General features: G+C 40.9%; 1 protein-coding gene across 1 annotated transcript in view; it reads left to right on the forward strand.

Moving 5' to 3' along the window:
- The first annotated feature begins 3,146 nt into the window (after positions 1 to 3,146).
- Positions 3,147 to 24,902, forward strand: part of BTK (Bruton tyrosine kinase) — a 31,995-nt gene continuing 10,239 nt past the window's right edge. The window contains exons 1-7 of the mRNA XM_043458812.1: positions 3,147 to 3,292; positions 11,575 to 11,741; positions 12,474 to 12,572; positions 14,410 to 14,478; positions 15,929 to 16,010; positions 23,957 to 24,085; positions 24,381 to 24,448. Coding sequence (XP_043314747.1) covers positions 11,601 to 11,741; positions 12,474 to 12,572; positions 14,410 to 14,478; positions 15,929 to 16,010; positions 23,957 to 24,085; positions 24,381 to 24,448 — 588 coding nt within the window. The 5' untranslated portion in view covers positions 3,147 to 3,292; positions 11,575 to 11,600. The remainder of the gene's footprint in view (positions 3,293 to 11,574; positions 11,742 to 12,473; positions 12,573 to 14,409; positions 14,479 to 15,928; positions 16,011 to 23,956; positions 24,086 to 24,380; positions 24,449 to 24,902) is intronic.

Consider the following 24,902-nt stretch of genomic DNA (forward strand, 5'->3'; position numbering starts at 1 on the left):
ACAGTAATTCTAGGAGGTAGCTGATACTATTATTTCCATTTTACAGTAGAGGAAACTGAAGTCATAGGGTGTTAAACAATTTGCCCAATGCTGATAGTATTTAGTCTGGAGGAGGAAATGGCAACCCACTCCAGTATTCTTGCCTGGAGAATCCCATTGACAGGGGAGCCTGGCAGGGGTCTCTAACAGTCCATGGGATCTCAAAGAGTTGGACACAACTGAAGGGACTAAACACATACAATAGTATTTAATAGAACCAGGGTACAAACACAGGTGATCTGACTCCAGAGCTTGGGTTCCTTTACCATAATATAATATGATTGTTTTGGCCTGGTAATTATAATCAATTCAGTCGCTCAGTCGTGTCCAACTCTTTGTGACCCCATGAACTGCAGCACGCCAGGCCTCCCTGTCCATCACCAACTCCCAGAGTCCACCAAACCCATGTCCATTGAGTCGGTGATGCCATCCAACCATCTCATCCTCTGTCGTCCCCTTCTCCTCCTGCCTTCAATCTTTCCCAGCATCAGGGTCTTTTCCAGTGAGTCAGCTCTTTGCATCAGGTGGCCAAAGTATTGGCGTTTCAGCGTCAACATCAGTTCTTCCAATGAATACCCAGGACTGATCTCCTTTGGGATGGACTGGTTGGATCTCCTGGCAGTCCAAGGGACTCTCAAGAGTCTTCTCCAACACCACAGTTCAAAAGCATCAATTCTTCAGCACTCAGCTTTCTTTATAGTCCAACTCTCACATCCATACATGACCACTGGAAAAACCATAGCCTTGACTAGACGGACCTTTGTTGACGAAGTAATGTCTCTTTTTAATATGCTGTCTAGGTTGGTCATAATTATAATAACTAACAACTATTGAACACTTATTATATGCCAGGCATTTTCCTAACTACTTCACATGCTACCTGTTTTAATCCTAACAACCCAGGTGATATATACCTTTATTAGTATTTAACAGGTGAGAAAACAGGCATGAGACGTTAAAGTTGATTTAATGGTATGACATTACCCAAAGTCACACCAGTGGTTATTATATGGAGCTGGAATTTGATCCCAGGTAGTTTCAAGACCACAGCCTGGTACCTCACCATGGCATCACAAGGGGCAGCAGGAGCATCTACAGAGTAGAGAATGATGAAGAGACAGAATTGGCAGGGACCCAGGAGGAGGTGTCGCTAGATTAGAGGCTAAGGAACCTGGAGTTCGTGCTTGCATTACCCTCCAGGAACACCCATGAGTCTAGAGCTGACTCTCTGATCAGCTCTATTTTGTTGAGCAGTGTCTGGGAATGAGATAAAAACATTACCACTGCCTACCACATTTCCCAAAAGTTTCTTTGCCCAACAGCCAGCCTATAGGCTCAGAGCATTTCCTTCTTCTCCTCCGGCTCTTATGCAGTGTTACTGGCCTTCGAGGTGTTTCTAGAGATTTCTGACGTTAGCAACATGGAAATATGAAGACAATGGACATGGCCTCTCTTAGTCTAATGGACCTTAGTTCTTTCTATCACACCTCATGTGACATAGCTTTGGTTTAGATTCCTTCACCAATCCTGGTCTCCGGTTTGAACATGATCCTGCTCATTGATTTCCCTTAAGATGAGGAACTCAGAATTGAACACAGGACTCCTAGACATAGCCTGGCCTCACAGTGTATGTGACTTGTTCACTTACCTACATCTAGACATTGGCACTATTTGGGTGCACTCCTTCTGTCACCTGGACAAGTGTGTGAGGGGAGTGCGCATGGGCAGAGTGAGGGAAAGTGAGTGTCTGTGACCAACTCTCAGGCAGACCCCTGGAGCAGCTATTCAGAGGTGACTGGTGAAAGGATAGAAATTGTCAATAAAATAGATCATGCAACACTGGCTGCCCCTTTATCTTGTGTGGATGTGAGGATTAACTAGTCAACTAGCCTACAAATACTTTTGAAAAATGTCTTGTTCCCTTAAAAATTCTGACAGACTTCTAGTGAGATTTATGATCTGTTTCTACATATAGCACCTGTGCTGTGCTGTGCTTAGTCACTCAGTCGTGTCTAACTCTTTGCAACCACATGGACCATAGCCCACCAGGCTCCTCTGTCCATGGGGATTCTCCAGGCAAGGATACTGTAGTGGGTTGCCATGCCCTCCTCCAGGGGATCTTCCCAACCCAGGGATCGAACCCAGGTCTCCTGCATTGCAGGCAGATTCTTTACCAGCTGAGCTACCAGGGAAGCCCTACATATGGCGCCTAGGGCAAGTAAATATGGCAGTGGCTGATGTGTCAAGATGGGCAAGCAGGTCAGTCACCCGGGGCTCTGTGGCCATCATGGTCTATGGCCAGTACTATCTGCATGTCCTAGGAGAGCCCTCCTGGAGATGATCGCTGCTAGAATGTGAGCTAGAAGGTGGCTGAGGAAACATTCAGGCTTCAAGCAACACATCTTTTCGAGACCAAAGAGAAAGTTGTAAATGAAGAGTTAATCCCCGAGGCCAAATATAAAATGGAGAAAATCAACATCCACAGAAAATGGGAAGGACACATGTCAGTGTGTGGGCTTACACTCAGACATTTTTATCTGTAGAAAAAAAAAATGCTTTCTTAGAAAATGACTCAGCAGGGGGAAGTCTTGTCTCTACCTCTGTCAGGATCTGTACTTTGGGGTCCCTTCATCAACAGTCTCCATCCTTCACTGTCAAGTTTAACTGTGTGGCCTCAAGTCTCTGCCTTAGAGGACATGAGAAGCTAAAGACACCCTCCCTCGCCAGTCCCTTTGTTTTGTCTCCACAGATCTGCATTTCTCCTCTTTTCTGGAAGTCTCCACTCCCTGTGTTGACCATCCCAAGGGTCCTTTAGCGATGTCGTCCTTTTACGTTGGGGAGGTTGGCCTGAGGACATGTCTGCTCAACCCAACCCGGTCTAGAGTCTCAGTGGCCCCAGTCATGTAGAGAAGAGTTCTTTCAGAGCAGACTCAACTAGTACTCTCAGAGGTCCCAAGCAAATGAAGGGCGGGGACTGCTCGGGGGGAGGGGGGTGGAATAAGGACAGCAGCAGGGAACCAGATACCATGCTGCTGAGAAGAAGAAGAAAAAAAAAAGACATTGGTTTAAGTCAGGAAACAAAAAAAGGGAACTGAGTGGCTGTGAAAGGGTGGGGTTTGCTCAGACTGTCCTTCCTCTCTGGACTGTAAGAATATGTCTCCAGGGCCAGTGTCTTCTGACATCGAGTCCCAACTTCCAAGTCCCGGCATCTCAATGCATCCGGGGAGCTGCCTGCATTAAAGTCAGAACTGAGGTGGGTCCGGGGCATGGCAAGGGCTGGACAGCAGCAGCAACTGCCTTTCCTGGGACCTTGAAGGTCAGAGAGAAAGCGTGGCTGGTGCCATGTAGTCTGAGGCCGGAGGAGGCTGATGGAGGGTGGGAGTGTCATCAGTCCAAGGCCCTGGTAGTCCCTTCTGATGATCAGAAGAGGCTGGAAGGGTCTTTTCTGGGGAGGTTATAGTTGGGTGGAGACAAGAAGAAAAAAAAGTGACATGAGGTGACCATCTGAACAGGTAGCAGACGTTGGAAAGAGGCAACTACACAATTTGGCAGAAAAGTAAGCTTTCATGCCTGTGGCTAAATAAGCCAGGATAAAAATTAACTGTTTGGGTAATATTGTCAGAAGACCCCAAATGGATCCTTGTGTCAATGACACCTTTGGAAGAAGAAATTTTTAAGAGGCAGATTGTCTTAAAAGACTGGTCAAAGTGCACATGCTTTTGAGCTCTGTAAGCTACGGAAAGGCTCAACCAGAGTGGAAAGCCTCTGGCTGCATTGGGCCAGTATTGCTGGGATCAGAGCTGCCTTGTTGGAAGGACTGTGTGTGCCAACCTCGTGGTAACAGTGGGTAAGAGACTGGGCCAGAAGTCAGCCTCAGCCTCATGGCCCAGACAGTGTGGCCAACCCTGAGGTCGCAGGGAAGCTTTTTCCTGTTAAAATTGCCTGCCATGTGCACGGCTCTCTTTTTTTCTAGGCTCCATCATTTGCTTCTCTCCTTTCCTCTCCTCTTCATCTGCCTCACCCTTCTCCTCCTCTTCCACCTTCTCCTTTCTCTACCCGTATCCCCTCTTCTTTATTCCCTCCTTTATTTTGTTCATTACCACCCCAGAACAGAGTCAATGCATAGTAAATTCGTGGGGAATCTCAGTGAATTCTTCTTACCCCTTTCTTCCCCTGCTGTTTTCCCTTGGCCCTTTCCCCCTACTTGCCTAGTGCCTTCCCCATAGAATTGTCGTGAGCAGTGTGTTATCCTATGTAAAGTAGTTAAAATGGGGTGCAGCAATAGTCAGTGTGCCTATCTCAGTGTTTGCTATTATTTGTATTCTGCCTGAGACCTGTCAGGGTCCCCAGAGGGCCCTTCCAGAACAAATATGTGGTGTCTAGAATAAAAGAGATTGCTGGCCCTGACCAAGACATCCTTGGGTGAGTGTGGGATCTCCAAATGGAATCCCGGTCCAGTTTCCCAGTCACCCTGCTCTGCAAGCTCCAAGTCTCTGTCTCATGTTGTTTGTTTCTGAAGATAAGGCAGCAGCAAAGCCCAGAGGCAGGGCTCTGTACAGCTCAGGGGTTATCTTCTGTGCTGTTAGTTACGTGCTGCTTCTGCTCCTTCCCTCATTTTGCATGCCAAGCCCCTGACCAAGGGTGCTGCGGCCTCTCGGAGCCTCAATTATTTGTTAAAAAATGTTATCTACCAAATAAGCCACAAGATGCAAATACCCTAAATAATCTAAAGCATTCCACTGAAATGGAATCCCTTAGTGTTAGCCCTGTCTGGTCTATTCTGATTCCTTCAGACTACTTAAACTGTCTACTTGCTTTCAAGTCCAAATTCCTGTGGCTTATGGCTAGCGATGTGTTTGTTTAGAATCTTTTGTAAACTCCTCATGGTGAGAACTAGTGCAACTTTCCATCCACTTCTAGGGTCTGGGTGCAATTTAAAATTATCATCAGTATGATTTACTATTTCCATTCGAGCGAATTTCCTATAGAGAGTTTCCTTTCAGTGGAGTAGACCCGTACCAGGAAGTGACTTAAGTAAAGGGGAAGACATGGCTTTTGAAAACCAGTCTGAATGTTCTCCAAAGAATCATCAGACGCCTGCTGCTTTTTGCCCGTGGATGCCATGCCGATATCTGATGGCTAGGACCTGGGAATAAGCATGACGTAGAATTTTCAAGGAGGCAGTGCTCAGTAAGAAGTTAGAGACAGACCTTGACCTAATTCACTCCAAAACTGCTGGGTTATGCAAATGAAGCCATCAGGGGGAGGGGGAGAGAGAAATGCTCTGAGGACCCTGAAACAAATGGGCCACGTGTGACTTTCGGTTTCTCTGGAGGTTCATGTGCACTGGCTGAGGGTGTTGGGAGAGCATTTGAAAAGCAAAAACCTTAATCCCAGGCTTTCCACCTCCCTCTCTGTGAGCAATTACCACATGCCCTTATGGTTAACATCAGTTAGCTGAACTTCCAGGAGAAGCTATTCTCCCTGCCTTGCATCCCCCAAATGAAAATGAACTATAGTCTATTAACTCCTTCCTACATATTTATCTGTAATAGAAACAGAATAAAAAGAAACTGATTAGAAGTGGAACAGAAAAGAGACAAAAGTATAGAAAAATAGGTTCTCCAAAACTGCTATTTGAAGTGGAAATCAGTTACAGTGTTTCTGAAAACTATTTTGTCAATATATTTCAAAATGCAAAAGGCACAAAGTTTTTGACTCAGTATATGATGTTTATATAGAGATCCTAACAACATGGGAAAATATCCGGAATAATGTTAAACAAGAACTTTAGATATTTTGTGGACAACGTATGTTGGGCGAATGGATAGATGGATGGATACTTAGGTAATAAGTATCTAAGTATAAGAATAAGAAAAATAAGCAAACTATAAATATTAGGTGCAATATGATCTCAAATATAGTCAGAAAAACACAGAGAAAAAGAATGGAAGGAAACATGCCTAAAGATTAATGTGTCTGGATAATGAGCTTATAACTGTTGTTTACTTTTTAATATCCCTGTACTTAAAATGTTTTCTATAATGAACATGTTTTACTGTGACATTGAGGGAAAAAATAATGTTTAAACCAGGGGAAACAAAAGCTAAATTGAGAAAGAAGGCCAAAGGGTCACACAAATCCAGAGTGAAAGACGGACATCCTAGAAGTCACCCTCAGGGCAAAAAGCAATGCTGAAAGTATTACCACCAACCTGTTGCTCAGGGTAAACTTGCAGATTGGTTATCTGGCTCTCCTTTCATCACTTGGCCAGAATCTATTGTGTCTAGTGCAGGGCAGAAGAGTTGACAGAGACCCAGAAGTGTCCAAAACCATAGAAGAAAATTGTAAAATGTTAACAACATGAAATGCTGAAGAAGAACCAGAGTGCTGAGACCTCTTAGAAATGATTGCTGCTGCTGCTGCTGCTGCTAAGTCGCTTCAGTCGTGTCCGACTCTGTGCGACCCCATAGACAGCAGCCCACCAGGCTCCCCCATCCCTGGGATTCTCCAGGCAAGAACACTGGAGTAGGTTGCCACTTTTCCAATGCATGAAAGTGAAAAGTGAAAGTGAAGTCTCTCAGTCATGTCCAACTCCTAGCGACCCCATGGACTGCAGCCCACCAGGCTCCTCCGTCCATGGGATCCTCCAGGCAAGAGCACTGGAGTGGGGTGCCATTGCCTCCTCCGAGAAATGATTGCAGTAGCTGAGAATTTCCCAGATTAGCCAGCAGCCAGAAAACTGATTTTGCTGGAAGTCTTCATCACAAATTTGGTCACCTGTAGCACTGACCCTGAAACATCATCAAATAATTAGCTTTCACTGGGACCTGAACAGACCTTTTTGAGGACTTAACAAGAGTAATTATGGCTCTTTGTTGCTATGGGTATAATATTTTAATGACAACTTCTCTTCTGGTTCCGAGATGGGGAAATTCTCAATCAAAATCTCAATCAAAACCTGAGAGATGCTTCTTGGACCTGAGAAGAGATTTTTAGTAGGCCTATCAGTTATACTCTACTCTACTTAGAGACCATTGATAATTCTACCAGATTTCATAGAAAACACTCAGGAAGATTGAACTAAAAAAGGAACAAGGGATTACATAAAGTGCATAGTCCAACACACAAGCTGGACTGGGTTTGCCACTTTGACTAAGTAACTGAGAATTCATTCTGAGAGTGGAAAACTATGACCACGGGTACAAGAATGTTCATGGTAGCACTCTTTATAATTGAAAACAAATAACCTAAGTATCCATCAATAGGAGAACAGGTAAATGTGATGTATTCATCATATAGACTACTTGATACATATCAAAATGAGTTAAAATATGTGAACTAGAGCTACCAAAGTAAAAAAAAAAAAATCATAAAATGTTACATTGAGCAAAAAAGCAAGTTGCTAAAGAGTATGTAACACATAAATTCAAATGTGAAATGTGTAAACCGATGCTAAATATCTCTTTTGGATACTTACTTAGTATTACCTATTACATAGTAATACCTACTATTACCTATTACATAGTAATAGTAATATTACCTACTATTACCTATTACATAGTAATAATATAAAAACATGCCTAGGAATGCTAAATGCTAAATTCCAGATATTAATAGCCTGTAGGGAGGGAGGGGACTAAAATTGTGGAAGAGCACACAAGGGAGTTTTGACTGTATGGATAGAATTATAGTTCTTAAAAAAAAGAAAAACAGAAACAAAGTGGCACAGTGTTAGGATTCTATAGAGCTAAAGGTGAACCCATGAGTGTAATGTTATTTTCTTTTCTTTCTGCCTATATTTCATAATATAAAAGAAAGTACATTCAAACAAAGTTTTATATGCTCAGTAAGCAATAACAACCCTAGAACAAAGAGTTGGTGTTCCACCTAAACGCTATGCTTTTATCCCTTTAACAATGAAAAATCCTGAAGGAAAAAACAGCTGGTGAATCTAAAAATCCACCAGTTAAACAAGATCTCCTTAGAGAGGATTTAAAGGAAAACGTAAGAAAACCCTGGTGGAACTGAGAAGAGCCCTCATGTGGGAAAAAGTACTGTTATCAGTTAAGTGGGACAGACCATCCTTTCATGTGTAGAGGAATATTGCAGAGGAAAGTGCCCCTGGATCCTGAATTCTTTCTTACTTATCCCCACACTTACCACCATTTCCTCCTTTGTCGAAAGTTCTTAGAAGATGGAGAGGGTTCTGTCCCCACTGCTCTTTGATGATAGCCATGGGCAGTGACAGAGTGTTGAGGTGAATAACATCACACTTCACTGAAGGCAAAAAACAAAATTCCCTCTGGGAGGCAATGAGGTACAACTAGAAACGACAAGGGTGTGGAGTCACAAATGGATAGATCTAGGCAAGTCACATAACCTCCATGAGTCTTGCTTTCCTGTTTGTCATAAGGGGTAAATGAAAAAATGTGTGTAAAATGTGTGATGATGGACTGCACTAAGAGAAGCAGGAGTTTCCTCCCATTCCCCTGGGGAGAAAGGGGAATGGCTAGAATCTTGCTGGGCAATTAAGTAATGCTTTAAAGGAGAAATAAACACAAAATGCAGCTTATTGGATATTTCTGTTTTAGTAGTTATTTGAACTATGACTGACTGTTTCTAACTAGCATCTCCTAAGACCTTTCCTAATCATAGCCAGGCTGAGCCGTTTTCTAATTTTTGCTCTGATGTTGTCCCTAATGATGAGCAAAGATAGGAATCAAAGGTGGTTTACTTTCTCAATTCTGCAAGTGCTATTTATATTAATTCCTTGGCATAGGGCAGTTTGTAAAATGGCTGAACTCTTTCTACTAAGCATTCTCTTTTGGAATTCTACTGCTCCATAGGGATCCTAAAGGCTGCACAATGTGGCCGTGTGAAAATCCTGCATCTGTAGATTAATAAAGAGAGCATCATAACACTGTAACTTTATTTTTTAAATGAAGAGCTGTGTGTGTCTATTCTTTTTTCTCCTCTTTCTTTCCCTATATGAAGTGTGTGTGTGTGTGTGTGTGTGTGTGTGTCTGTAACATTCATGTCACTTCCGTTTCCACCCCACCCCCACCACTTGAGTGAGGTGCAGGGTCAGCCCTCACTGTGCATCTTTTGTGGTCAGTTGACTCTGTGGGCTGCTGAAATTGTTAGAAAAAAATTAGGACCTTCCATAATAAGTACCCAAAGAAGCTGCAACTATCCTCTAAAGCAAAGTGTCCATTACACACCAACCTTCAGGAAGATATAAAAGCAGATGCCTCTCCTTTCACCATTAATGGACCAATGGTGACTAAGGAAGAGCTACCACATTGTCAGACCATGTGTGTCTTTTGAATGGATCACAAGGAATAGGGGGAAGCAATCGAAGAGGGAGCAATCGGGCCATGGAAGTCCCAGCAGTCCTCCAGTTCGGTGATCTACAGGTAGAGGCCATTTCACCCCATGCTCAGAGGGGCGATGGCTAGTGAGAGGCTTACTTACTTCCTCATACTTAGACCAGCTCTAAACCCTACCCCAACACAGACACTTGAAAGAGAGGAAGGCTTCCTCTTGTACAAACTGGATTTGTTCTGAAAAACAAAAAGAACAGAGGCAGCTTCCAGAAGGGCCTGTCTTACGGGAAATAAGAGGCGAGGCCAAGGCTGAAACAGATGCTGGGTCAGAGCGGGGAGTGTATTCACCAAGAGCTTGCAACAAACCTAAAGGTAAAATGACGGGTGTGCTTTACTCAGCTAAAAGAGGCGCAACTGGACGTGGTTTGTTCAGATTCTTCTGAACCAATTTACTGGTCATGTTTTTTTTTACTGGTCATGATTTCTTTAGGGTATTACTTTCTTTTTTCTAAGTTGAATCTTTGGTTGTGAATAGGTACTTAATTGGAATTCACCATGGGAACAAACATGATATTAGTATAGGATCTCGATGAGTTGGCAGTACCTGAGAGCTGACCATTACTAGCTGGTTATCACTACTTCTGAGTAAATGAAAAATCTTAATGTTACAAAAAATCTTTTTGGGGATTGAACTGAATCTGAATGCTATAACTCTTATCAGTTTATCACTCCTGTGAGAAAAGATTTAAACCCAGGAGTCAGGGAAGAGAGCTGTGTGGCAAGGTATAGGGAAAAGTGTACTTCTTGGCCCAATTTTCTCAAAAGATCATTTATAAAAAGTTGAACAAATCTATCACCAGAGAACAGTGGCATCCAGACGATGAACAAGTAGCAAAGTGATCATTCTGAACATCCCTGGTGTTCCTGTAACCTATTTTTGTCTCCTCAGTACAATAATAGAACTGTTTACACCACAAGAAAGAGCAAAATAATGGTGTGGATAGCCTCAGGCTTCGATACAAACCATTCCCTTGCTTTCCTGGTGTGAGAAGTAACTTATGTTTGTCAAGTAGGAAAAAACTACTGACTTTATTCTGCCACCAAAAGCATAAGGAATTTAGTTAAAACAAAACAAAACCTATCCCCTTCAGGAAAAGAACTTACCTCCAACAAAACTGGATGGGGAAGGGGCTGATCATTTGGTGATTTTTTTTCAGAATTTTTCAGTGCTCTGTTTTTGTGTCAGTATTTATGTCTTCACTTTATCTTTCTAATGAAAGCTGTGGGTTAATATTACAAGATGGTGCATTTAAGTGAATAACTGTGTGTTTTGTGTGAATTAAAAAAAAAACAAGGGTGACTTTGTGTAACTTTCTTTGTCTTTGTATATTTCAGTTACCCAAACTGAGTCTTTCTGAATTATCATTAAGTTTGTAGAGACTAAACAAGTTACTTTTCAGAAATGATCAAAGACGGCATCTCTAAGAGTTGATGATCCTATCCAAAAGAATGCATCTAAGCAAAAAGGAAGGGAAAAGCAAAAACCAGCAAAACAACTGCCTCTCAAAAATTGTTTTTCAAATTTAGAACAAAGCTCAGCCAGAACTACAAAGGATGGGCAAAATCGGTTGTGTGGCAGTTAGTATACGTCCACAACTGCAGGTGCAGCCTCCATATCCTTATTAGACCCCTTGTTTACAGACCCCGGTGGGACAAGGTATGAAAAATTACACTCACTGTCTAGGAAACCGGGAACTGAAAGTCCAATATCTGCCTCAGTGGAGTTCTGGCACCTGCATTATACCTTCTGGGGATATTAGGGCCAACAGCTGCACTGAGACTTTGTATTGTTCACAGATTCTGCACACTTAGTAAAAGGGTGGTTAGAGTAGAGTTGCTTCTAGACATTACCAAGCACATGGTACATGTCCTTGATATCCAGAACACTCCATTGACTTATGCAAGAACCCAGTTTATACGAACTCATGATGTAGAACCAGTCATCCCAATTCAGTGTGCATCCATTATACCTGAAAACTGGCAGAAATGAGGGTTATGGAAGGAGGACATCAAGGTAAGAAGATGGTTCTTTGTTAGCTTTGAACATTTCTGTTCTATTTGAAAGTAGGTGGCTAGGCTGAGGGGGAACCAGGAGGGATGAGGAGGATCAATGTGCTGGGTCCTCAAGAACTTTCATTATCAATAGCACCCAGTGAGCTCCAGAAAGAAGCGATGGCTGCAGTGATACTGGAGAGCATCTTCCTGAAGCGATCCCAGCAGAAAAAGAAAACATCACCTTTAAATTTCAAGAAGCGCCTCTTTCTCTTAACCATGCAAAAACTTTCCTACTATGAGTATGACTTTGAACGCGGGGTAAGTTTCTCTGCTGTGAAACCTGAGTTTTAAGGACTTGGCCTTAAATCTGCCTTGGTGAGAAGGTAGACTTTTTGGTTGGAGTTGGGGGTGGAGCAGGATGGAAGGGACCTAAGTACACTTCAAACTCAGCAAAGTATTTCCTAACCCAGAACTGGGAAGTCATACTGGAACAAAAATTCAAAGGTGCTAAGAAGCTATCAGGGAAATCTCACCATGGATTTTCTAAGTTGGTGAGCACTCATTAAATGATTGTTGAGAATGAAATCCAAGAGTTGGAAATTATTTCCTTATTTTTTTTATATTAAAGGCACACATAGTCAACCACTCTTCTATAGCATTTGCCCTCCATCTGGTAGTCAAAAAAGATCAGGTTAAGAGGAATCGGGTGGAGACTGAGGTGGGAGGGGGGATCGGGATGGGGAATACGTGTAACTCTATGGCTGATTCATATCAATGTATGACAAAACCCACTGAAATGTTGTGAAGTAATTAGCCTCCAACTAACAAAAAAATTTTAAAAAAAATAAAAAATAAAAAAAAAAGATCAGGTTAATAGATCTGGAAGTTGTTTGGGTTTGGTTTGTTTGCTCATTTATTCAAAATGATAGGTCCTGATATAGAGTGTGGGTGTCACCTCACTATGTTGAATGATGAAATAGCAAAATCTAATCATCTGGTTGCTTAATCGCTCTTAACCTTTCTCCATTTCTTCCTCATTCTCTTTCTCAGAGAAGAGGCAGTAAGAAGGGTTCAATAGATGTTGAGAAGATCACCTGCGTTGAAACAGTGGTTCCTGAGAAAAATCCTCCCCCTGAAAGACAGATTCCGGTGAGAAGAGACCATTGTTAGAACCAGGAGCAGGGGGTGGGGTGGAGTTCAGAAACTTGGAACACGTCAATTCTCTGTAAATAAACTGGTGATATTGTGCAGTGTGGGACACATAAAGGTCCCTTATACCAATATGCTCTTCACTCCACCACATATCCGTTATGCTGAGTCTCAGCGTCTTTTTCCCCAGATGCAGAACAACTCACTTAACTGGAAAACTTGTAACACCAGTTTTAAGATGATATCAGATCAAGTGTTCAAGCTGATCAGAGATGATTGGTTTTACTCCCTCAGTCACCGGGATCAGATTTACAGGCTTGAGTTAGTCTGCAAGCCAGAACCCTAGGGCTCTGAGTCTTGAGATTCTCACTGCTTCTTCTCTCATTTCCCTGAAGACATAACATCTACTGATTTCCTGATTTTTTTAAATATAATTTTTTCTGATGACAAGAGTAAATGCATATTTATTACAGAAACTCTACAAAATACAAAGAAAGCACATAAAGAAGATAAAATTATGCATAATCTCATTTAGCTAAAACAACTATTAACATGCTCATGTATGGACTTACTGATGTTTTTCTCCATTAACAACACATACACTCACACTATTATACATGTTATATATTTAAAACACAGAATCATACTAAACATCTTGCTTTGCCACTTACATTTTCAATTTAACAATATATGAAAACTTTTCCCCAGGACAATAGGTAATCTTTAATAATATGATTTCAATGACTATATGGTGTTCCCTATCGTGGATATATTCTAATTTGTTCAACCAGTCTCCTATTACTAGACATTTAAATTGTTTCCAATTATTTTATATCAGAAATCATGTTGAGGGGAACATTCTTGCATACATCTTTATGTATCTTTGTTATTCTTTCCTTTATATCAACTTCCTAGGAGTAATATTTTGTTCTTTTCTTTAAGACCTCTGTACAGTTTGGTTATTTTTATAGTTTTATTCTATTATATTTTGTAGAAGTAGAATCTGAATATTATATACTCCCACAAGCTGTATATGAGAGTATCTATTCCTCTACATTCTTTTCAACACCAGATAATTTAAATATTTGCTAATTTGAAGGCCAAAAATGATATTTAATTGCTGACTTATTTTGTCATTGTTTTGCTACTCAATTATACATCTACAGCTCATTTATACTTTTTCCATTTGTGAATTGCCTGTTAATTTTTTGGCCCTTTTTTCTATTGAAATATTTACCTTATTCCTAGTACTTTTTAAGAGATCTAGATATATTAACATGATAATATATGTTGAAAATATTTTTCCAGTTTTTCATTTATCTTTGAATTTTGTTTATTTTTTTTAAACCATACTGGGTTTTAAAGTCTGTGTCATCAAATTAGCTCATCTTCCTCTCAATTGTTCTAACTTTTAGCATTATATTAGAAAGGCCTTGCCTCTCACAAAATTATATAAATATTCACTTTTTTCTGTTATTCATAGTTTCATTTCTTCATAAGCTCTTGAATCCATCCAGAATTGACTTTGGTGTATTGTGTGAAATAGCTACCTTAACTCCTCTCCTACCTCTGCCAATATTAGTGGTTAAATGTTTGTCCCAGCATCATTTATTGAGTAACCTCCATTTCCTCAATAATTTGAGATTTTTTTGAATGAGGGTGTGCTGGATCCTATGGCTATGTGTCCCCACTGGAATATAGGAAGCCATCACTAAGGATTAGCATTGTCCGTGCAGGATAGTCTTGTGGAACCACTGCAAAAGACTCCCAGTACCTTAGGAAATCCAGAAAAGAGTAATGCATCAACCAATAACTATGATTTTTTCTGTCATTGCAGAGAAGGGGAGAAGAGTGCAGTGAAATTGAGCAGATCTCAATTATTGAAAGGTTCCCTTACCCCTTCCAGGTGAGGTATTTTCTCTTATCAGCTCACAAGGGGACCTGTAATGTAATCATCAGGGATGACATGGGCTGAGGGTGTTTGCTTTTCTATTTTCCAGTCAAACATAGTTTTTTTTTTACTCTTTACACGTCAAAGAGAATCCATAATGGCACTAATTCTATTATGGTGTGTCTTGTATATGATAACTGCATTGAGAAAGATGCTGTTTGTTGAGTGAGCATTTCACTTCCTTCTGGTTCTGCCTATCTGTCTAATGGTGGTCATGTGGGTTGAAAAGACAGAAAAGGGGAGGGAAGGAGTAGTATTAGGAAGTTCAGTGTGGGGAAACCTTATTAGATTTACATATAAACTTAAATTCTATTCAAGTCTGGGATAACTGAAGAGCCACATAGACATCTGTTTGATAGATGCAATGTAAGCCATCAAAGAGAGCAAGAGCTTCAGATTCAACTAATCTCTGATTTGGTTTGCTTATGTCCTTAGAACTCTGTAGGCTACATACCGTGAATAAAGCAGTCTCTGCAACAGTGAAAGCCAGAAAAGGAAGTGGAAAGTCTCAGGGGAGGGGGCTTTCTGTCATGGATTTATGAGCACAGCAAGACTAACAAGCAAAAAGAAAAAATGTAAAAGGATCTTGTTCATGTCCCTGACTATAACAAAGTTTACAAAACCTGTAAAGGGAGGGTTGTTTTAGACAGTTTTTACTACCATTGTTTTTCACTAAGTTGATGTTGTAACTGGCCTGGTGGATAATGGTAAATAGCAGATAATTCAAAATTAATTTACATTTGACTTTAGAATCTACTGTGATGTCTACTAAATCTGTGAGGGTTGAAACCATGTTTTACATGTTTTGTACATCTCCATAACACCTAGCACAGTGTCTTGTACATGTGTAGTGTTCAAAAACTACTGACTGATTTGATGATGATGCTTAATATATACTTCACTCTTTTTGAAATAGGTCTGTAGTTCCAAACTTAGTTTATTTTGGCTAATATTGGCTAGGGGATGCCACTAGGCATTGGGGGGAAAATTAGACATGAGTTAAAATTTTGCTCATATTGATGAAGTTTATAATTCATATGTACTAATCAAGACTTGTTACATAAATCATTACTTCAATTATCTTCTATACAAAGCTTAATAAGATCATAAAATATCCTTCATTGGAGAAACACAAAGATAATGAACTAATTTTACACACAAATTGAAACACAATTCAGGAGGACCTAGGAGAATTCACAAAGCTAGGAGTTTCTTAGTCCTACATCCTTGGATATGAATTGTTCAGGAATTCTTCTCATGACACCAGCCCCACTGCTCACTGAAGATCCTGCCTTTTTGTATTCCACTGTCATTATACAAAGTTGTAGCTTAAGATTAGTTCCTTCAAGGGCTTTATTTTTTTTCCGACTCCTAACTGCTGAAGTCTGTGTGTCCATTGCCCCAGGTTGTATATGATGAAGGGCCTCTCTATGTCTTCTCCCCAACCGAAGAACTGAGGAAGCGTTGGATTCACCAGCTCAAAAATGGTGAGAATTACTTGGAAAATAAACTAGTTTCCAAAGGAAGGAAGGGAGGGAGGAAGGAAAGAGGAAAATTGAGAGAGGGAGAAAAAGATAAAGAAAGAAGGAAAGAAAATGGGGAAAAAAAAGAAAATGGGGACAGGGAGGGAAGGAGAGAGGGAGAAGGAAAGAAAAAAGAATGGATGTAAGAAGGGAGGCAAAAAAAGAAAGGGGGGAAAGGGAAAGAGGGAGAGAATGAGAAAGGAGAAGAGAGGAGGGCAAGAAATATTTCATTTTCTTCAATATTAGTGATACAATTGACAATAATATTCCATCATATTTGATGAAAGATCAGGTGCTAGACTAAGAGTTTCAACTTAGTTCTACCACTGTCTCCTTAATGCAATTTTGTAATTATAAGCTCCTCCATTTCCCTACTTACAAAAAGGTCCCATTCTTTACACCAGTTTACAATGGTGGTGTGGTGTGGCACTCAATGGTTATTTCAATATTTTGAATCATAGATATGAAATATCTGGTTCCCAAAAAATTAATATATGATTATGAGAGTGCTTAGGGTCAGAGTAAAGACCCTGGTTCCAAGTCTTCTTCTACCACTAATAAGCTGGGTGACCTCTGGTTAGCAGGCCAACAAGCTTCTTTGAGGTTCAAGTTCTTTTTCTGAAAGAGGAATAATAATGATGTCCATGGTACCTACCTCTGGGAGGTAATGTATGTGAAAGCACACAGCAACTGTAAAGCACTGTACATCTTTTCATTGTTGGTAAATATTTTCTAAAGAGCTATTTTCTGTTCCTTGCTTTGTGAGGACCTCAATTAAACATAGTTCAGTTTTTCACATAGACCATATAGTGTGCTCAGATAAACTCGACTGTAAATGCTTACAGCACAGGATGCATGCACACATATTTGTGTGTATATATAGCCACATGTCAAGTGACTGAGAGATTAACTGGTTGAGTTGACATCAGGAAAGGCTGCCTAGAGAAACAGGAAGGATGGCAGACTGATAACAGCATGGTTGGGTTATTGCATGACAGCCCTTTGTCTTAATAAACATGTAGATTCTGATATTCGGTGGTTGACTACCCCAGCTTTGTTCAGTCCCTTGAATGCAAGTCTGATTGGCCAATACAAAAATCATCAGATCTTTCGAGTCAAAAGAGGAGAAAGAAACAGAAGGGTCATTTACTTAGTTCTTTTTGTGTGTCAGACACTAAGCTATATATCTTGTAATCATTATCTCATTTAATTCTCACAGCAACCTTAGGCTAAAAACAACTAACACCTAATGAGCATTGACTCTGTACCAGGCTCTATGCCAAGTGCTTCAAACATACTAGCACATTTAATCCTGCCAATAAGTTTATTTAGTATGTATTATACTCCTAATTACAGATGAGAGAACTGAAGCTCTAAGAGGTTAAGTAAGTTGCTCAAGGGCACATAGCTAGTGAGCGGTGGAGCCTGGGTTCTTACTACATCCCTAAGTCTGTTTGACTCTGAAGCCTAAACTCATTGCAGAGTTTTGTGCTGCCTGGTTCTCAAGCCCAGAAATTGCACCTGTAGTTGGCTGCAAGATATTTTAAGAGTAAGGCCATGTGGACATTACAAATAGGTGATATCTTGCACCACGTAGTTCAGTTCCTGGCATGTTTTGAAGAGGTCACCTTTAGCCTTGAGGGTACAAAATGAGCAAACACTTCAGTAATGCTTGTTATGATCCAAGATCTTAAGTCCTTTATGTACATTAGCTCATTTCTTCTTCCTATCAGCCACATTAGGCAGTTAATTTCACCATCCCCATTTCAGAGACCAAAAAAACAGAGGTACAGGAGGTTAAGTAACTGGCCCAAAGGCACTCAGTTAGTAAGTGGCATGGTCAGGCTTTGAGCTCAAGCTCCAAAGTCTGTGCTCTAAACCAAGATGCCACCTCCAAGGCAGAGAAATACATGCAGAGGCTGAGCTGGAGTTCCAGAGGGCATATATATTTGTACTTCTTTGGTTCTCTCCACAGTACCTTATACATTGCCTTGCACACAGAAGGCGACCAACAAATAGGTGTGTTGAATGATTTTTCTGCAGAACAACAACCACCAACTTGGGATCCACACTGATGGACAGCTAGGATTTAGTTTGGAAATAGAAGGTGGGACATACTAGATGAGTGAGAAATAAAAGGGAAAAAATGTGGTGTGTATGAGTTAGTAATTCCTTTAACACTTCAAGCACCAATTTCAAAACCAGTTTTAGGTTAGCTCAAAAATACATAGAGTGCCCACTATATTCAACTTATGAGCAATGACTGAGGATAAGACTATTCAGCATGTAAATTTGTTTTATTGACTCTGATATTAACCTTACTATGTTGATTATGCCCTGCTATTAAAGTTTCATAGGTAAGTAAAATTCCAACAGTAAAAACAAAACCGAAACAAACAGAAACCACTACTACTTCAGTTAGTTCATTGGTTCAATTTTGCCTCCTCTTCCCTTGTGTTTTACCGAAAGCATTTTTTTTTTCATTTACTCCAGAATCTACTTGGGCTGACAAGCCCCAAAGTAGCTGCCTTGCAACAAACACCGCAGTTGTTCAGAGATTTAGATGAAAATCCTAGAGATCTCAGAACAGCCCCAGATGCTGGCAATGCCAATAATGAGATACTCTGGAAGCTGTAAAATCCCACTCTAGTGATAAGTTACCCCACTCTGGGGTAAAATGCACCAGTTGCAAATCACTAATATGAGAAGGGGGCCTCATGGTATGCAGGCTACCTCTGTAGCAGTATTGGCTGTGAAGAGGCACGAGGGAGCCTTCTGAGGTGCTGGATCTGAGTGGTGGTTAAATGGTTTTACACAAATGTGGCTAGCTGGATATCTCAGATTGCATGTTTTATTATATATTAGCTATACCTGAATTTATATATTTATGTGGAAGCTATACCTCAAGGGCTTCCCTGGTGGCTCGGATGGTTAAAAAAAAAAAAAAAGCTGCCTGCAGTGCGGGAGACCAGGGTTCTACCTCTGGGTTGGGAAGATCCCCTGGAGAAGGAAATGGCAATCCACTCCAGTATCTTGCCTGGAAAATCCCATGTACAGAGGAGCCTGTCAGACTACATGGAGTTGCAAAGAGTCGGACATGACTGAGCGACTAACACATTCACATTCATACATCAATTTAAAAAGTAGGATGTCAGGTATCTCATATTGAACTGCCATCTCTTTTCAGTGGTACTTTTCATGCAAACCTTGTATCCCTGAGGACTGAGCCCTGAGCTCTCTCCTTCCATTTCCTTGAACATGGCAGTGGGTACATGTTACAGCACCACAGATACTTGTCTTCATTTGGTCAAGCTCAGTAGAGCCTATCCTAACTGTAGCTTCAAAAATAAGCAAAAGACCTGACCTCACCAAAACAAATGAGTGGCATTTGTGAAACTCCAATGATGTATATGGAGGGTAATCAATCAGTCATGCCTCAAACAGAATTTGAGCCATTATCCTGATAAAAATGGATATGAGAGATCAGTCCATTATATACTTGAAATGTGCATCAACCATTAGTGCTTCCTGGTCCCATGTACTGGTGAAGTAAGCAGTTTTCTCCTAGTTCTCCCACCTGGATGCTGTCATAATCAGCTTGGGATACCACAACAAAATATCATAGATCAAGTGATTTAAACAACAAACATTTTTCTCACAGTTTTGGAAGCTGGGGAGTCCAAGACCAAAGTGTTAGCCAGTTTGGTTGCTGGTGAGAACTTTCTACCTGGCTTGCTGACTGGTCACTTTTCTCACTGATTCTCATATGGCAGAGAGAAAGAATCTCTCTCCGGTCTCTTCTTATAAGGACACTAATCTCATCTTGAGGTTCCACTCTCATGACCTGAGTACGTCCCTAAGGCCACATCTCCTAATATCACATGGGAGGCATCATTATATGAATTTGGGGGGACACAAACATTCAGTTTGTAACAGACACTGCTTTGCAATTCTAAGTAGTTTGAAATACCAGCTCTGCATTAACCAACAAAAGAAGAGTGTCATCTTCAAGGGACCTCTTAATTATTTGGAAATGTAGGGTGGGTTCTTAATGACTGTGCTGGAGGTAGGGGGGTAGGAAGTCCTATAGCCTCTCATTAGCATATTAGGATAGCTGAATTTATCAGAGCAGCTAGTTGTTGATTAAGAATTTTTGAAATGTCTACTGGTGCTGAAGCGTGCACCCAAGGTTCTTCAAATCCCTCAGTGACAGTGGTGGCACAAGAGAGGGGTGGGGGGGCAGAGGGTAGGAGCAATCAGTTCTAGCTAGGAAGAGTATCTGGAACATTGTTCAAAATTGCTAGAGTCAGTTCAGTCGCTCAGTCGTGTCCGACTCTTTGTGACCCCATGGACTGCAGCACGCCCGGCCTCCCTGTCCATCACCAACTCCCAAAGTTTACTCAAACTCATGCCCATTGAGTCAGTGATGCCATCCAACCATCTCATCCTCTGTCATCCCCTTCTCCTGCCCTCAATCTTTCCCAGCATCAGGGTCTTTTCAAATGAGTCAGCTCTTTGCATCAAGTGGCCAAAGTATTGGAGTTTCACCTTCAACATCAGTCCTTCCAATGAATATTCAGGACTGATTTCCTTTAGGTTAGACTGGTTGGATCGCCTTGCAGTCCAAGGGACTCTCAAGAGTCTTCTCCAACACCACAATTCAAAAGCATCAATTCTTCGGCGCTCAGCTTTCTTTACATTGCATCTTTACATTCTCACATTCGTCCATGACTACTGGAAAAACCATAGCCTTGACTAGACAGACCTTTATTTTTTTTTTTAATTTTTTTAGAAACAGAAAACTTGAAATTTATTATAAAGATGTATGTAATAAGAATGGGCTTATTCTGAAAACAAAACAAAACAAAACGTCTTAAATAATTAGAAAAGAGTTTTACTGGCCAGAGATCAGGCAAAATATGATTTTGAAAATAAGGCATGTTCCAAAGACCATTCATTTATAATCTAGTATCGAAGTTTAAGTAAATGAAGTTACTGATATAAATTTTTTGTTAGCAATATATTTTATTTATTACTAATCTACTAACTTTAAAGCCTAAGTCCTGTGAAACAACTTTTTTTGGAGTTTTATAATATTTTTAGATGTTACAGATACTATTGTTGACAAAGTAATGTCTCTGCTTTTTAATATGCTGTCTAGGTTGGTCATAGCTTTTCTTCCAAGGGGCAAGTGTCTTTTTATTTCATGGCTGCAGTCACCATCTGCAGTGATTTTGGAGCCCCCAAAAATAAAGTCTGCCACTATTTCCACTGTTTGCCATGAAGTGATGGAACCAGATGTCATGATCTTAGTTTTCTGAATGTTGAACTTTAAGCCAACTTTTTCACTCTCCTCTTTCACTTTCATCAAGAGGCTTTTTAGTTCTTCTTCACTTTCTGCCATAAGGGTGGTGTCATCTGCATATCTGAGGTTGTTGATATTTCTCCTAGCAATCTTGATTCCAGCTTGTGCTTCATTCAGCCCAGCATTTCACATGATGTACTCTGCATATAAGTTAAATAAGCATGGTGACACTATACAGCCTTGACGTACTCCATTTCCTATTTGGAGCCAGTCTGTTGTTCCATGTCCAGTTCTAACTGTTGCTTCCTGACCTGAATACAGATTTCTCAAGAGGCAGGTCAGGTGGTCTGGTATTCCCATCTCTTTCAGAATTTTCCAGTTTATTGTGATCCACACAGTCAAAGGCTTTGGCATAGTCAATAAAGCAGAAGTAGATGTTTTTCTGGGACTCTCTTGCTTTTTCAATTATCCAGCGGATGTTGGCAATTTGATCTCTGGTTCCTTTGCCTTTTCTAAAACCAGCTTGAACATCTGGAAGTTCACGGTTCATGTATTGTTGAAGCCTGGCTTGGAGAAGTTTGAGCATTACTTTACTAGTGTGTGAGATGAGTGCAATTGTGCGGTAGTTTGAGCGTTCTTTGGCATTGCCTTTCCTTGGGATTGGAATGAAAACTGACCTTTTCCAGTCCTGTGGCCACTTCTGGGTGTTCCAAATTTGCTGGCATATTGAGTGCAGCACTTTCACAGCATCATCTTTTAGGATTGAAATAGCCCAAATGGAATTCCATCACCTCCACTAGCTTTGTTCGTAGTGATGCTTCTTAAGGCCCAAGTGACTTCACATTCCAGGATGTCTGGCTCTAGGTGAGTGATCACACCATCATTATTATCTGGGTCGTAAAGATCTTTTTTGTACAGTTCTTCTGTGTATTCTTGTCACCTCTTCTTAATATCTTCTGCTTCTGTTAGGTCCATACCATTTCTGTCCTTTATTGAGCCCATCTTTGCATGAAGTGTTCCCTTGGTATCTCTAATTTTCTTGACGAGAGCTCTAGTCTTTCCCATTCTACTGTTATCCTCTATTTCCTTGCACTGATCTCTGAAGAAGGCTTTCTTATCTTTCCTTGCTATTCTTTGAAACTCTTCATTCAAATGGGTATATCTTTCCTTTTCTCCTTTGCGTTTCACTTCCCTTCTTTTCACAGCTATTTGTAAGGCCTCCTCAGACAGCCATTTTGCTTTTTTTGCATTTCTTTTTCTTGGGGATGGTCTTGCTCCCTGCCTCCTGTACCATGTCACGAACCTCTGTCCGTAGTTCATCAGGCACTCTATCAGATCTAGGCCCTTAAATCTATTTCTCACTTCCACTGTATAATCGTTAGGGATTTGATTTAAGTCATACCTGAATGGTCTAGTGGTTTTCCCTACTTTCTTCAATTTAAGTCTGAATTTGGCAATAAGGATAATAGAAGGCCTACAGACTTTTGGTTGGCTTTATTATTGTTTTAAAATCCTCTACAGACAATGTAGTCCCTTTTAGCTTGCACCTGGCCACCAGTAGCTTCTAGGCCTCCTCCAAAGTCTTAAGTGAGTAGAGGGTGACTAGCAAGCTCTTAAGGACTTAAGCTGATCTCTACAAAGGAAGGTTTTATTTTGTTTTTATTTTTATCTTTTAAAAAAAGTTATGCAGGGCTTCTTTTTAGCATCAAATGCTGAAATGAGTATGTCCTCAAATATGCATATTCTTAGGCCAGCCTAGATCTTTGCCCCAAGGCTAGCTATTGTCAATTATTTCCTTTGTCTTTGCTTCTCTATCATCTGGCAACAGGATCCCAGGATGACTTATCTAATCAACTTCTGGTTAAAATTCTTACAATGCCACAGTATTAAAAACTGTAATACTAATTCCTCCTATGTGTAACCCACCCTATTGTCTATTCTGAGAGATCTTTTGGGCCTCACAACCCTGTGAGGGAAATAGAACTGCTGTGTTTGTCTCCCACAGGGAGCTCAACCCTTGTGGCCACTCAACCTCAGTGGCCCTGGGAAGACTGAACTATGTTTATTCTAGAGGCAAAATCACCTTCATTTGATCCTGAGCTCTGTTCTGTTGACTGTTTTATGAACACAGAAAGTGCGAGGCAGGAGTTTTCACAAAGACAAATAGCTCTAAAAGAGCACTCCAGGATCTGGGGCATTGGTATACTGACAGCTGGAGTGAGAGCTGGCTTGTCACATTGTTTCCCTTTTCTGGGAAAGACCACCAGAGTCAACACCTGCTTTACAGGAAGATTGTAATGGCTACCGGAAAACCATAGATAACATATTTTTGTTCTGGGGCTCTGGAGACACCAGATATTCTTATCGCTTTGGTCACTGGTTGGGAGATAGTCATCGTAACAGAACCACTGAAGAGAATGACACAGGAATTCTCCACGGTGAAGCATGTGAGCCAACTGGTTCTGTGTTTGCTTCCCTTTAGGGTGGCTGAGAAAGGGGCAGCTGTCTGAAGCTCACCACTATGCTCAAAGAGGAAAACATGCCTATGGTAGATTCTCCCACACGTCAAATGTCACCTCTCTCTCTCTCTTTTCTCCTCTTACAGTAATCCGGTACAACAGTGATCTGGTACAGAAATATCACCCTTGCTTCTGGATTGATGGGCAGTATCTCTGCTGCTCTCAGACAGCCAAAAATGCTATGGGCTGCCAAATTTTGGAGAACAGAAATGGAAGTAAGAGATCCTATCAATATAATCTCTCCCTCCTTTGACTCTATCCATCACTTTCTCAGGGTTCTATCAAACCCAGGTTTGTACATTTTGGCCAGTGTACAAAGGAGCCTGGGAGAGGGGATGGGTGGGAACCAAAATCCACCTGATACTCTGTTCTTTCTAGCTGGGCAATCTGGCACTGGGCTGTAGCCATCAAGACTACAGTAGCTTTTACTATGTCAAGGAACCAAATACAAACCTGTCCCTGGGCCCTTCCCAAATATGCACTCTGTATCACTGGTTTCTTACTTTGCAGGCTTAAAACCTGGGAGTTCTCACCGCAAGACAAAAAAGCCTCTTCCTCCCACACCTGAGGAGGACCAGGTATACAGGGAAATTGGGTGCTGCTTCAATGGAAACTTACAGTTAACCCAGAAAACAGACCAGTCTTAGAATTCTCCCTGGAATACAGTGTAAACTGGTATTCTTGTTGAGATAGGGGATTTGGCCTTCTAAGTAGGACTTCCTCTTTGGTGGAGAGACAGAGGCTTATTAGGAAGCTCTTGGCAACCATTTAATCCAATCACTTGTTTAGAACAAAACAAAGCCTGATTTTTTTTAATGAAAAATATTTTCAAACATAATATTGAAAAATTTTAACAGTGAATGCCCGTATACCCAATATCTTGATTTTACCACTAATATATTACTTTAAAACTTGATTTCGGGGGTTACTTTTGGAGATCTAGAAAGGCTTTTCTCATATATTGTAGGTAAGCAAGGCAGGAATTTTATTATGTTCACTTTACAAAGAAAAGAAGATTCAGAGCCACTTAGT

The sequence above is a fragment of the Cervus canadensis genome, chromosome X (assembly GCF_019320065.1).
Source record: "Cervus canadensis isolate Bull #8, Minnesota chromosome X, ASM1932006v1, whole genome shotgun sequence".
NCBI classification, from domain to species: Eukaryota; Metazoa; Chordata; class Mammalia; order Artiodactyla; family Cervidae; genus Cervus; species Cervus canadensis.